The sequence below is a fragment of the Tasmannia lanceolata genome, unplaced genomic scaffold (genome assembly GCF_043159265.1).
Source record: "Tasmannia lanceolata isolate RefF3 unplaced genomic scaffold, GAP_Taslan_0.1 ptg000011l, whole genome shotgun sequence".
Lineage (NCBI taxonomy): Eukaryota > Viridiplantae > Streptophyta > Magnoliopsida > Canellales > Winteraceae > Tasmannia > Tasmannia lanceolata.
In genome coordinates this window covers 12,036,443-12,048,294 of record NW_027518688.1, presented here as the reverse complement: position 1 = coordinate 12,048,294, position 11,852 = coordinate 12,036,443, and the positions used below count along the sequence as shown (strand labels likewise).

Here is an 11,852-nt window from a genome sequence, read left to right as displayed (position 1 = left end):
CGGGAGAGAAAAATATAAAATAGAAAGACTACTGGAGAAAAGTATGGACTGGGGGTTAAATTTTCAGACAACCACAATTCAGGCATACCTTTCTAAAAAAACTTCCAAACACGCACGAAACTTGTAAAAGTATAGGGAAAAGGACCCTTCTACCCTTCTTAACAACTTTAGTATGAAGATAGCCTCAGATGGGGTATAAAAACACCAGCCTATCGCAGGCCGCCACCTGTCCTGGAGTAGGTAAACTCCAGCCTATCGCAGGCCGCCACCTGTCCTGGACACCTGTCCTGGAGTAGGTGAACTCCAGCCTATCGCAGGCCGCCACCTGTCCTGGAGTAGGTGAACTCCAGCCTATCGCAGGCCGCCACCTGTCCTGGAGTCGGTGAACTCCAGCCTATAGCAGGCCGCCACCTGTCCTGGACATGTCATCGAGTTTCCCTCTATAAAAGGGGTTCAAAGCTCAAACCAATGGGAAATGAAAAACCTTCTCTCCACCCTAAACTCTCAGAACTAGCCCTGCACTCCTGCTCATACTGACTTGAGTGTCGAAGGGCCTGTCCGGAGTAAAACCCGGGTCGGTCTTCTGACCTCGCTTGCCTTGTGCGGGGCTTAGCTCTCTCAGCAGGACTCAGTCCCTCCACTCCGCTTCATTCCGGTCCCCCCAGGACTCAGTTCCTCTGGTCATCCAACACAACTCTTACGTCATTGTCGTACCTGTTACCGATTTTCGGTCCAACAGATTGGCACCATTCGTGGGACGACCAGAACTAAAAGCTGTTCAGATCTCTCACAAAAATGGCAGGGCGCAAGAATGCGCGGATACCAGCTGCACGGACTGATCAAGCCGTGCTGCCTCGCTGGACTCGAAGTGAGCGAATTGCCTCACTGGTGGTGGCAGCCTCCGCTACAGCTGAACAGAGCCCTGCTCGCTCAGAACACCTCAATCCTGCACCTACTCTAGACCAAGTTCATGCCCTTTTCTAGCAAATGACGGCTCTGGTTGGTCAATATCAGCAGTTACTCCAAGCGCCTCCCCAACCTCCTCTTGAAGCTTCTCGACCCATACAGGAAAGGTCGAATGTTCACGGGAGAGAGTCAGCTCGCCAAGGAGAAGACCGGACTCACCACTCAAGGCAAGTCCATCCCCCCAGGGCCAGGCATGCTCATACAGAGCCACACCGCCGCCACAGGCCGCAGTCCCGCTCTGCACAAAGGCACCGAGCTCATGAAGGCCGTGCACAGCAAGAGAAGCTCCGGCCTCGTCAAAAGAGTCCAGAAAGCCAGTCCGGCTCTGCAGCGAGCCCGTCAGTGGAGAGAAACAGATCACCGGACCAGCCGGACCGCAGAGCTGACCCGATGCTACGGAGGATGGAAGAAATGGATCACAGGATAGAAGAGCTGGCAAAGGACCAGAGTCGGCCTACTGTGCGGGCGTTCTCAAGTAGAACGCCGTTCACCGACGACGTCATGGGTGCCCCAGCACCAGGGGATTCAAAATGCCAACCGTCCCGCAGTACGACGGGACTACTGACCCAGTGGACCACTTGGAGACGTTCAGAACAATGATGCTTCTCCACAGCGCATCAGACGGCTTCCTTTGTAGAGCATTCCCGACGACACTAACTGGTGCCGCAAGGGACTGGTATTCGAGGATCAAACCAAACTCTATCAGCAACTTTGAAGATTTTGGGGACGATCTGGTCCGTCATTTCATGAGCAGCCGCAGGCCAAGGAAAACTACAGCATCCCTGATGGCTCTGCAACAGGAGGATCACGAACCTCTCAAGAGATTCATCCGCCGCTTCAACAGGGAGGCACTTCAAGTGCCAAATCTGGATCCCTCAGCAGCTATGAACGCGCTCCTCGTGGGTGCCAGATCCAATAATTTCCGCCGTTCCGTAGCCCGCCAAAATCCGCACTCTCTGGCAGATCTGATGGCCGGTGCTGAGGAGTACATAACGGAGGAAGAGACACGGCAGCCCTCGACTCAAATCGGAGGAGAACCTCCGAAGACAAAAACCCTACCAAGCAGCGTAGGGAGGATAAAGCCCCCAGAAGAGAGAAGTCTCCACAGAGAAGAGAAGAGAACTTCACGCCTCTCAACACCTCCCGGAAACACATACTGGCCGCCATCAGGGGAGAAGAATTCGTGAGATGGCCGGCTAGAATGATCTCCAAAGGAAATAGGAGGGACCATCAAAGTACTGTCGGTTCCACAGGGACCACGGCCACGACACGGACGAATGCGACGAATGCTAGCAGCTCAAGGAGGAAATCGAGCAGTTGATTGGCCGGGGCTATTTGAAAAAATACGTTCGAAGTGACGGCCGCAAAATGGAGCGCAGAGAAAAGAGTCCTCAGGGCCGCAGCCCTCGACGATCACAGCCGCCACCTACCCGGAACAAGTCCCCGCTGCCATCCAGTTCGCAGCAAGAGGCACCACGATCCCAACCAAGGGGGGTCATCGGTACGATCATGGGTGGACCTGCCGCCGGGGGCACATCCTCCGCTGCTTGCAAAGCTTATGCACGACGAGTTAACGCCGTGCACACAAGCAGTAAGAAGACCAAGACGGAGAATGAAATCTCCTTTTCAGACGCAGACCTGGACAACCTGATACTACCTCACGACGATCCACCGGTCTTAACCATGCTCGTCGCTAACTGGGAAGTGAAGAAAATCCTTATAGACAACGGGAGTTCGACGGACATCTTGTACTATCATGCCTTTCAGAAAATGATGATAGGCAACGACCGCTTGAAGCCGGCGAACTCAGACTTATTTAGTTTCTTAGGAGAGGTTGTGAAAGTGGAGGGGCAGATTGAACTCCCAGTCCTTGTCGGAGAACCGCCCTGTCAAGCGTTCACCATGGTCAATTTCCTAGTAGTGAGGGCCACTTCGGTATATAATGCTATCTTAGGACGGCCTGGCCAGAACCTGATTCGTACGGTGGCTTCAGCTTATCACCAGAAAATGAAATTCATAATGCCAAACGGTGTGGGTGAAGTTCGGGGAGACCAACCCCAGTCCAGGGAGTGCTATGCAATGGCACTGAAAGGCAAAAATGCAGTGGAATCGCTGCCAATTGAGCTACTCGATTTGAGGGACGGACTGCGGGGGACTCAGCCCGTCGAAGACCTCATCTCCATCCCGTTGTGCCCAGAAGATAATGATAAATTCGCTCTGATCGGCTCCTCTCTAAGCAGCAACATCCAATGCCACCTCACCGAGTTTCTTCAAGACAATGCAGATGTATTTACGTGGGCTCCCATTGATATGCCTGGCATCGACCCGGAGGTCAGTATACACAGACTCGGTGTTGACACAACCTGCAAACCGGTGAAACAGAAAAGAAGGCATTTCGCTTTCGAAAGACGGCAGGCGATAAAACAAGAAGTGGAGAGGCTTTTAAAAGCTGACTTCATTCGGGAGATTCAATATCCAGACTGGTTGGCAAACGTAGTCCTTGTCAAGAAGAGAAACGAAAAATGGAGAACCTGCGTTGACTTCACTAATCTGAATAAGGCCTGTCCCAAGGACAGCTATCAGCTCCCAAAAATTGATCAGCTCATTGACGCAACTGCAGACCACGAGTTACTGAGCTTCATGGACGCTTTCTCCGGATATAACCAGATCAAGATGTATGAATCAGACATACCAAAGACTTCGTTTGTGACAGATCAAGGGACCTACTGCTACCGTGTCATGCCCTTCGGCCTCAAAAATGCCAGAGCCACTTATCAGAGGCTCGTGAATAGACTTTTTCATAATCAGATCGGCCGAAACATGGAAGTCTATGTCGACGATATGCTGGTCAAAAGCCGAAGTGCACAGGATCACGTGTCTGATCTGAGATAAACATTTGAGGTCTTGAAAAGGCACAGCATGAAGCTAAACCCCACCAAATGCACCTTCGGCGTCAGCTCAAGAAAGTTCTTGGGGTTTATGGTAAGTCAGCGAGGGATAGAGGCCAATCCAGAGAAGATCAAGGCCGTGGTGGAGCTCACTCCACCAAAAACTATCAGCAAGGTACAGCGGCTCACAGGAATGATAGTCGCGCTGGGGCGCTTCATCTCGAAATCCGTAGAGAGGTGCCTACCCTTCTTCAACGCAGTCAAAGGACTCAAGACAGCGCCCTGGACAGAGGAATGCCAGACCGCGTTCGAAGAGTTGAAGCAATATTTGTCCTCCCCGCCACTATTGACAAAGCCGGAACCAGGTGAGGAGCTACTCCTGTATCTCTCCGTTAGCCCCACGGCTCTGGCAGCTGTCCTAGTTCGTGAAGAGCACCGCCAGCAAAGACCTATCTACTATGTTAGCAAAGTTCTCCATGATGCAGAAATCAGATATTAGCGGGTCGAGAAATTGGCTTACGCGCTGGTAATGGCGGCCAGGAAGTTGAGGCCGTATTTTCAAGCTCACACTATAAAAGTCCTGACCGATCAGCCGCTCAGGCAAGTTCTCCATCGACCAGACATCTCAAGACGACTCGTAAAATGGGCCGTGGAACTGAGCGAGTTCAACATCCAGTACCTACCAAGGCCAGCGATAAAGGCTCAAGTGCTGGCGGACTTCGTAACTTAGTGCACCATCCCTCAACAAATCACCGAATCAGAAGTTGTTCAAACTCCAGTTGTGGAAAAATCAATCACTAGTGAGGAGCGAGCAGCAGATGGGACTGAAGCAGAAATCGTCCCCGCGCCAGCGGAGCAGGATCCATCAGCCGCTGAACCTATCTGGGAAGTGTACGTTGACGGGTCTTCGAACAAGGGTGGCTGTGGTGCCGGTTTGATTCTCACCGGACCCGACAGCTTCACCGCAGATTATTCCCTAAGGTTCGGATTCTGCGCATCCAATAATGAGGCAGAATATGAAGCCCTCCTCGCCGGGATGAATCTCGCCGTTCAAGTCAAGGCCCAAAGGCTGAGAGCATACTGCGACTCCTAGTTGGTTGCAAACCAGATCCAAGGGGTCTATGAGGCCTGTGACGAACGCATGGTCAAGTATCTCTCCAAGGTCCGCCGGCTAACCAGCAAGTTCCAAAGTTTTGAGGTCATCAGAATTCCCCGAACAGAGAATGCAAAGGCAGATGTGCTGTCTAAACTTGCCGCATCTGGATACACTGCTCTCGGAAGCATTTGCATGGAGTTTCTCCAAAAATCCAGTATCGAAAGAGAAGCCACTGAAGCAATGCAGGTGGAGCACGAATCCTGCTGGATGGACGAAATTATCGAATATCTGCGCAGCGGGAAACTTCCCGAAACAAAGAAGGACGCCCGCAAAATAGTGCAGAGAGGAGCCCGGTTTTCCCTAGATGGTGAGAACCTGTTCAAAAGGTCCTACACCCTCCCGTACTTAAAGTGCCTCCGGCCAAGCAACACCGCCTACGCCCTGCAAGAGACGCACGAAGGAATTTGTGGGGAGCACCTGGGAGCAAGGCTTTGGCAATCAAGGTGCTATTGAGAGGGCTGTACTGGCCAACCTTGAGGCGAGACGCACTGAGCCTGGTGAAAAGGTGCGAGTGGTGTCAGAAATTCTCGCCCACCATCCACCAGACCGCTGTATCAATGGCCCCGATCATTAGCCTGCTCCCCTTCGCAGTATGGGGAATGGACATCCTGGGCCCATTTCCACCGGCCTCCGGCAAGCGCGCGTTTGTAGTCGTGGCTATTGACTATTTCACCAAGTGGGTGGAGGCTGAACCTCTAGCCCAAATCACAGAGCAAAACGTGCAGAACTACTTCTAGAAATCAGTAGTTTGCAGATTCGGGATCCCCCGTGTTCTCATAACAGACAACAGAAGACAGTTCGACTGCAAAAAAATTTGGAAATTCTGCCTTAACCTGAAGATTGAGCAGAGATTTACCTCAGTAGCGCACCCCCAGACGAATGGGCAGACAGAGGTGACGAACAGAATCCTGCTCCAAGGTATTAAAAAGAGGCTGGATGATAAGGCTGGCCGATAGGCAAATGAGCTTTATCACGTTCTATGGGCATATCGCACCACTCTGCGCGCATCGACCGGAGAGTCACCATTCAACTTGTCCTTTGGAACGGAGGCGGTGATACCCGTCGATGTGGGCCTCCCGTCTCCCAGAGTCACCAACTTCAATGAACAGCTCAATGGTGACAGGCTCCGTGCAAATCTCGACTTACTGGAAGAGGCTAGGGAAGAATCCTGAATCAGAGTCGCCGCCTACAAACAAAAAATGTCCAACTACCACGATTCGAAGATACGCCCCAGAAACTTCCGGACAGGAGATCTAGTCCTGAGGAAAGCTGCCGTCTCCCAACCAACGAAAGTCGGAAAACTCTCCCCGACTTGGGAGGGGCCGTACCGAGTAAAAGAAGTTATTCGCCCGGGAAGTTATAAGCTGGAGACACTGGGGGAGCATCTGCTACCCCACGCCTGGAACTCAAAGAACCTCCGCCGATATTACCAATAGAACGCCCAATGTAAGTAACTTGTAAATATGTACATATTGAATATGAATGATAATTACTCTTTTGTAGCTCTTCTGTAAATCTCCGCGCACCATACAGAGACCCAGTTCGCTAAAACTTGGGTACTAATATCTGGAAACCCAGTTCATTAAAACTTGGGTACTTATATCTGGAAACCCAGTTCATTAAAACTTGGGTACTTATATCTGGAAACCCAGTTCACTAAAACTTAGGTACTTATATCTGGAAACCCAGTTCATTAAAACTTGGGTACTTATATCTGGAAATCTAGTTCATTAAAACTTGGGTACTTCTATCTGGAAACCCAGTTCATTAAATGTAATAACCGGTAAAATATATATATGGCCTCATAGGTGGGTAATCATCGGCCATTACTCATTTTTCCCCGAGTTAATCGGGCATGAGGACATCTGGCATAATGGGGCGTACGCGATTCGAACCCAACGCTGAGCGAGGATTGAACGGCTTCCTACCACTAAACCACCGCCCCAGATGTCAACTAAAAATGAGTAGATACTTACACATATTAAAAATTACCAATAGTCACTATTCATAATTACTATTCACAATAGTCACTATGCAAGATTACTATGCAGAAATACTACGTAAGATTACTATGCAGAAATACTATGCAGGTTCACTATTGAGATAAACTATTCAAAATTACTATTCACAGTAGGACCCACCGAGTACTATTCACAAGCGGGTCCCACCAACAGTGGGTCCCACATCAGCGGGCCCCACACAAGCGGGTCCTACCACCAGTGGGGCCCACAACAAGCAGGACCCACAAATAGCGGGACCCAACGCCAGCGGGACCCATCACTAGTGGGAACCACTACCAGAAGGACACACCGCAACCACTTTCATTAACTCATTGGTTAAGCGGGTCACTCCACAACCACTATCATTAATGACTAGTTGCGCTTCACCGACGAAAATAATAATTAAATAATATTAATCATCCTGTTACTATTCAAGCACCATTTACTATTCATTTTTTTATACCTTTACTATTCCTATATTTTTGTAAAAGCATTTAAGAGAGTAGTTGTGAATTTAAGACTGTAGTTGAAAAAAAATACCTATAAATAGAGGAAGAGAAGAAGAAGAACAAGAAAAAAAAAAGAGAGAGAGAGAGAAAAGAGAACGAGAGAGAAGAAAGAGTAAGAGAGAGAGAGGGAAAAAGAGAGAGAGGAGAAGGAAAAGAAAATCCACTTCATCACTACCAAGGTAAGTCTTTCATATAGATAGTTAAAGTATTTATTATGGGTAATATAGTTGGTTCTACCACCTATGTAAATATTAGGATAAAGTATGCATAAGAGGCGATAACTCGCTATAGATTATGCAAGTTTTACCATCTTATTTGAACGGTGAAATGCTAGCATAGTAACCGTAAAGTAAACTTTAATCAAAGAAAGGCGAACTGCTGAGCATAGTAGCCCATCTTATTTGAACGGTGAAATGCTAGCATAGTAACCGTAAAGTAAACTTTAATTAAATAAAGGCGAACTGCTGAGCATAGTAGCCCATCTTATTTGAACGGTGAAATGCTAGCATAGTAACCGTAAAGTAAACTTTAATCAAAGAAAAGCGAACTGATGAGCATAGTAGCCAAGAAATAAACTAAATCAAAGAATGATGAACTGCTGAGCATAGTAACCTGTGGGGTCCACATGAATAGTAACATGTGGGGTCCATATGAATAGTGCTTGCTGGGCCCCATGAGCTTAAAAATTTAATAGAGAGAACACTGAACACAGGGAACATTATTTTGGACATAGATGGACATTACCTGGACAGAAAGAACACTGCCTTAAAACATGAATTTGATAAAATTAGAATATATTTACAGGTTATCAACCCCAAGGTGTAAGCTCAAACAAACCTGTGACCAGAAAACTATATGTAAGGGTTTTCTTCCATTGATTCTCTTTTGCTATATGTAAGGATTTTCTTCCATTGATTCTCTTTTGCTATATGTAAGGGTTTTCTTCCATTGATTCTCTTTTGCTATATGTAAGGGTTTTCTTCCATTGATTCTCTTTTGCTATATGTAAGGATTTTCTTCCATTGATTCTCTTTTGCTACATGTAAGAGTTTTCTTCCATTGATTCTCTTTTGATATACTTGATGTGAATATTTCATATTCTTTGATTCTCTTTATACGCAATTGCTATAAGAGTTTATATCCTTCTAAGATCCACAACTGATGAGAATCCAAGGGGGATCCTTTCTTTCAGACCCCATTCCTTTCAGATAAATGATTTTACTGATAAAGCTATAATTCTATTTTGTATCCTCGAAACTTGTTTCCGTGAGATATGTTTATGTTTAGAGTTTATCTTGTGATACCCTAATTCTGAATATGGACTGAGTTATGATATGATGACGGGTGGACGCGTTATAGTCCTCCATCTGCACGTGGGTAAAGACGACTCTATAGAGTGTAAATCTAGAGGATTATGAGTCGAGGTATAGCTATGAATGGGTCGAGATATGGCTATGAATGAAAGCATCTATGCTTAATGAATTATATATATATATATAATTCTTGATATCAAGTTCTATAAGTTTTCTCTATACGTTTGGAAAGTATGTTGTGCTTATTCTTTCTTTCCATGTTTATAATGTGAGATGTCCTATATACAAAATATCATGTTCTTATGAGCTTGACAATTCTACATCACTTGTTATTTATACCCTACTGGGCTATTTGAGCTCACCCCTTTTTTTTTCCTTGTTTTATTGTTCCAACCCCCAGGTGAAGTATAGATGAAAGATGAGGAATGCTAGAGTTGAATCCAGAACTGTTCTAAAGGACAAATATGTTTTAAATATGTATCAACTATGTCTTGAATTAAGATGTAATAAGTTAGACCTAATTTTTGTAAACCCTTTAAACATAGTTGTTGTATTTGAGATATTGGGAATAATGAAAGTTTTTGAGAAAGATGGTGTAATATTCTTCTACGCACCGAGTTGGTATTTCCGAAAATCCGGGGCGTTACATTTGGTATCAAAGTGAAGTTTAGTCGATTTTGGAAATTAGGATTCAAAAAGATAGGATTAGAATTTACCCTATCTAAATGTTAAGTTAGAATATGTTAACTATACCGCTAGTCGTTGGTTAATATAGAACTTATGTGCTATTTATGACTTCTGTGATACTTCTGTATATAAATGCTTTTAATTATGAGTTATAATTTAGATTACTAATGTGATACTATGATATGAAGATGGCGGAGAATCAGGAACATATTTTTCCAATCGAGGCTGAGGCAAGGAGGGGACGTGGCAGGCCACGCAGAGAAAGGCAAGCAAGTAACGAACAACCTACAGCCAACGCTAGAAACAACAACGCAGGAAATGATGCCATTGCCACTGCATTGGCACAGCTAGCCCAAGCAATGACAGCAAACATGAACCAACAACGAGCCCCATCTGCTCCACTTCAAAACGAAGGAGCTATACTGGAGCAGTTTATAAGGCAACATCCTGCTGCCTTCTCGGGAACTACAGATCCCTTAGAAGCTGAAAGATGGATTCACTCTATCGAAAAGATCTTTTCAGTGATTGACTGCACCAGCCAACAACGTGTAGGATTGGCGACGTATGGATTGGACGGTGACGCGGATCAGTGGTGGAATTTAGTCCGAAATACAAAAACCGAAGAAGAAATGAACGCAATGTGTTGGAATGAATTCAAAAGAATCTTCCTCGAAAAATACTTCCCACAACCACTAAAAGCTCAGCTAGTGAGAGAATTTATTTCATTAAAGCAAGAAGAGGGAGAGACAGTCTCCCAATATGAAGCAAAATTCACAAGACTGGCTCGATATGCAACCCACCTAGTGACTGACGTTCAAAGTAAGGTGGACAAATTCCAATACGAATTAAAGCCTAGTAGTGTCAGGCGAGCATTAGTAGCTTTAGATTTTCAAAGCTACGAAGCCGTGGCGAGATGTGCTTTGAAAGTGGAAATTGAACATTTGGACTTTCAGCAGTCCAAAAACAAGTTGACCGGCGTAAAGAGAACGAATGAAAGCCAACCAGGAGGATCTGGAACAAAGAGACCTAATGTCAAGGAAGCAGGAGACCAGCAACATTGCTCAAAATGTGGAAAGAGACATGGAGGTGTCTGTTACGTGGGGACACGAAAATGCTTCCAATGCGGAATGGAAGGACATGTGGCAAAGGACTGCAAGACGGTCCCAAAATGGGAACAAAATCCAACTTTGACTCGGAACAGTCAGCCAACCCTCAAGCAGACTCTGAATGCTCACCCAGACATCAAGTGTTTCAATTGTAACGAAATGGGACACTATTCAAATCAATGCACCAAGCCTAGAGCAGTAGGAGGAGGTCGACAACAACAACAACAGCCAAGGGGACAGACCTCTACTTTTGCTATCACAACTGCTGAAGTGGAGGCAACGAATGATGTCGTGACAGGTACTTTGTCTGTAAGTTCGAAGAATGCACATATATTATTTGATTCCGGCTCTACGCATTCTTTCGTTTCACCAAAGTTTGCCAAGCATTTGAGCATACCACTTCAGAAGTTAGATCTTGAACTTCCTGTTAAAACGCCTGGTGGAAATTCTCTAGTTACATCAGGAGTTTATCGAGCATGCTCTGTTGATATTTGTGGTAGAAACTTATCGGTAGATCTTATCTCCTTACCTATTTTAGAATTCGATGTTATATTAGGAATGGATTGGTTGACTTTAAACCATACCAACATAGACTGTTACAGGAAAGAAGTCAGGTTTACTATTCCTGATCAACGTAGAAGAACATGTTCCTCCATAGGTGTATCGAGGAGGGAATGCCAGTGATCATTTTCACCTCCGGGCGCTGGCTAATATAAATCCAACCCCCACCCTTGTGCCTCTTCAATTGTGCACACGTGCGGAACAGCGGCACAGACAAGTTCCTCTGAAGCCGGCCTTTGACAAGGTATACGAATCCCGTCAGCATCCTCCATGAGTTAGGCGCCACCTGAGCCGGGGCTAGCCCGTAGTGTCGAAGCACTGCGGCGAAGAAAGGATGCAGAGGGAAGCTGAGTCCGTCCCTCAGCGACTCATCGTATATACAAATATCGGGGCTTTCGTTACAGGCCATATCTTCCTCCGTCGCCTCCCTCAACCCGAACCTAGAGGGAACACAGTATTTATCCCTAATAACCGCCATTGCTGACTCATCAAGGTAATTCTCCTCATCAAGAGCCTGTATGTTGTATTTAGGATTGGTGTCCATCCGGACCCTCGCCACAACCTCAACTGCCCGGCCAGGGAGAAACGTTGTGGACGCCTCGCCGGCGTCACTACCAACACTCCCCCCTACTTGGAGATAACTATCCGTCGGGAGCGGAATGGTGT

At 46.6% G+C, this 11,852-nt stretch overlaps 2 protein-coding genes across 2 annotated transcripts; both read left to right on the top strand.

The window, feature by feature from the left end:
• The first annotated feature begins 4,995 nt into the window (after positions 1 to 4,995).
• On the top strand, positions 4,996 to 5,463 carry LOC143885877 (uncharacterized). The gene has a single exon (XM_077389923.1). It carries the CDS (start codon positions 4,996 to 4,998, stop codon positions 5,461 to 5,463), a length of 468 nt encoding a protein of 155 aa, XP_077246038.1.
• Positions 5,464 to 9,707: 4,244 nt separating this feature from the next.
• Positions 9,708 to 11,309, top strand: LOC143885876 (uncharacterized). Its single transcript, XM_077389922.1, has one exon. It carries the CDS (start codon positions 9,708 to 9,710, stop codon positions 11,307 to 11,309), a length of 1,602 nt encoding a protein of 533 aa, XP_077246037.1.
• The last annotated feature ends 543 nt before the right edge of the window (positions 11,310 to 11,852 follow it).

What these genes read in the sequence shown, in the direction of transcription:
- LOC143885877 (XM_077389923.1), top strand. Translation starts at nt 4,996, where the DNA reads ATGGTCAAGTATCTCTCCAAGGTCCGCCGGCTAACCAGCAAGTTCCAA.
- LOC143885876 (XM_077389922.1), top strand. Translation starts at nt 9,708, where the DNA reads ATGGCGGAGAATCAGGAACATATTTTTCCAATCGAGGCTGAGGCAAGG.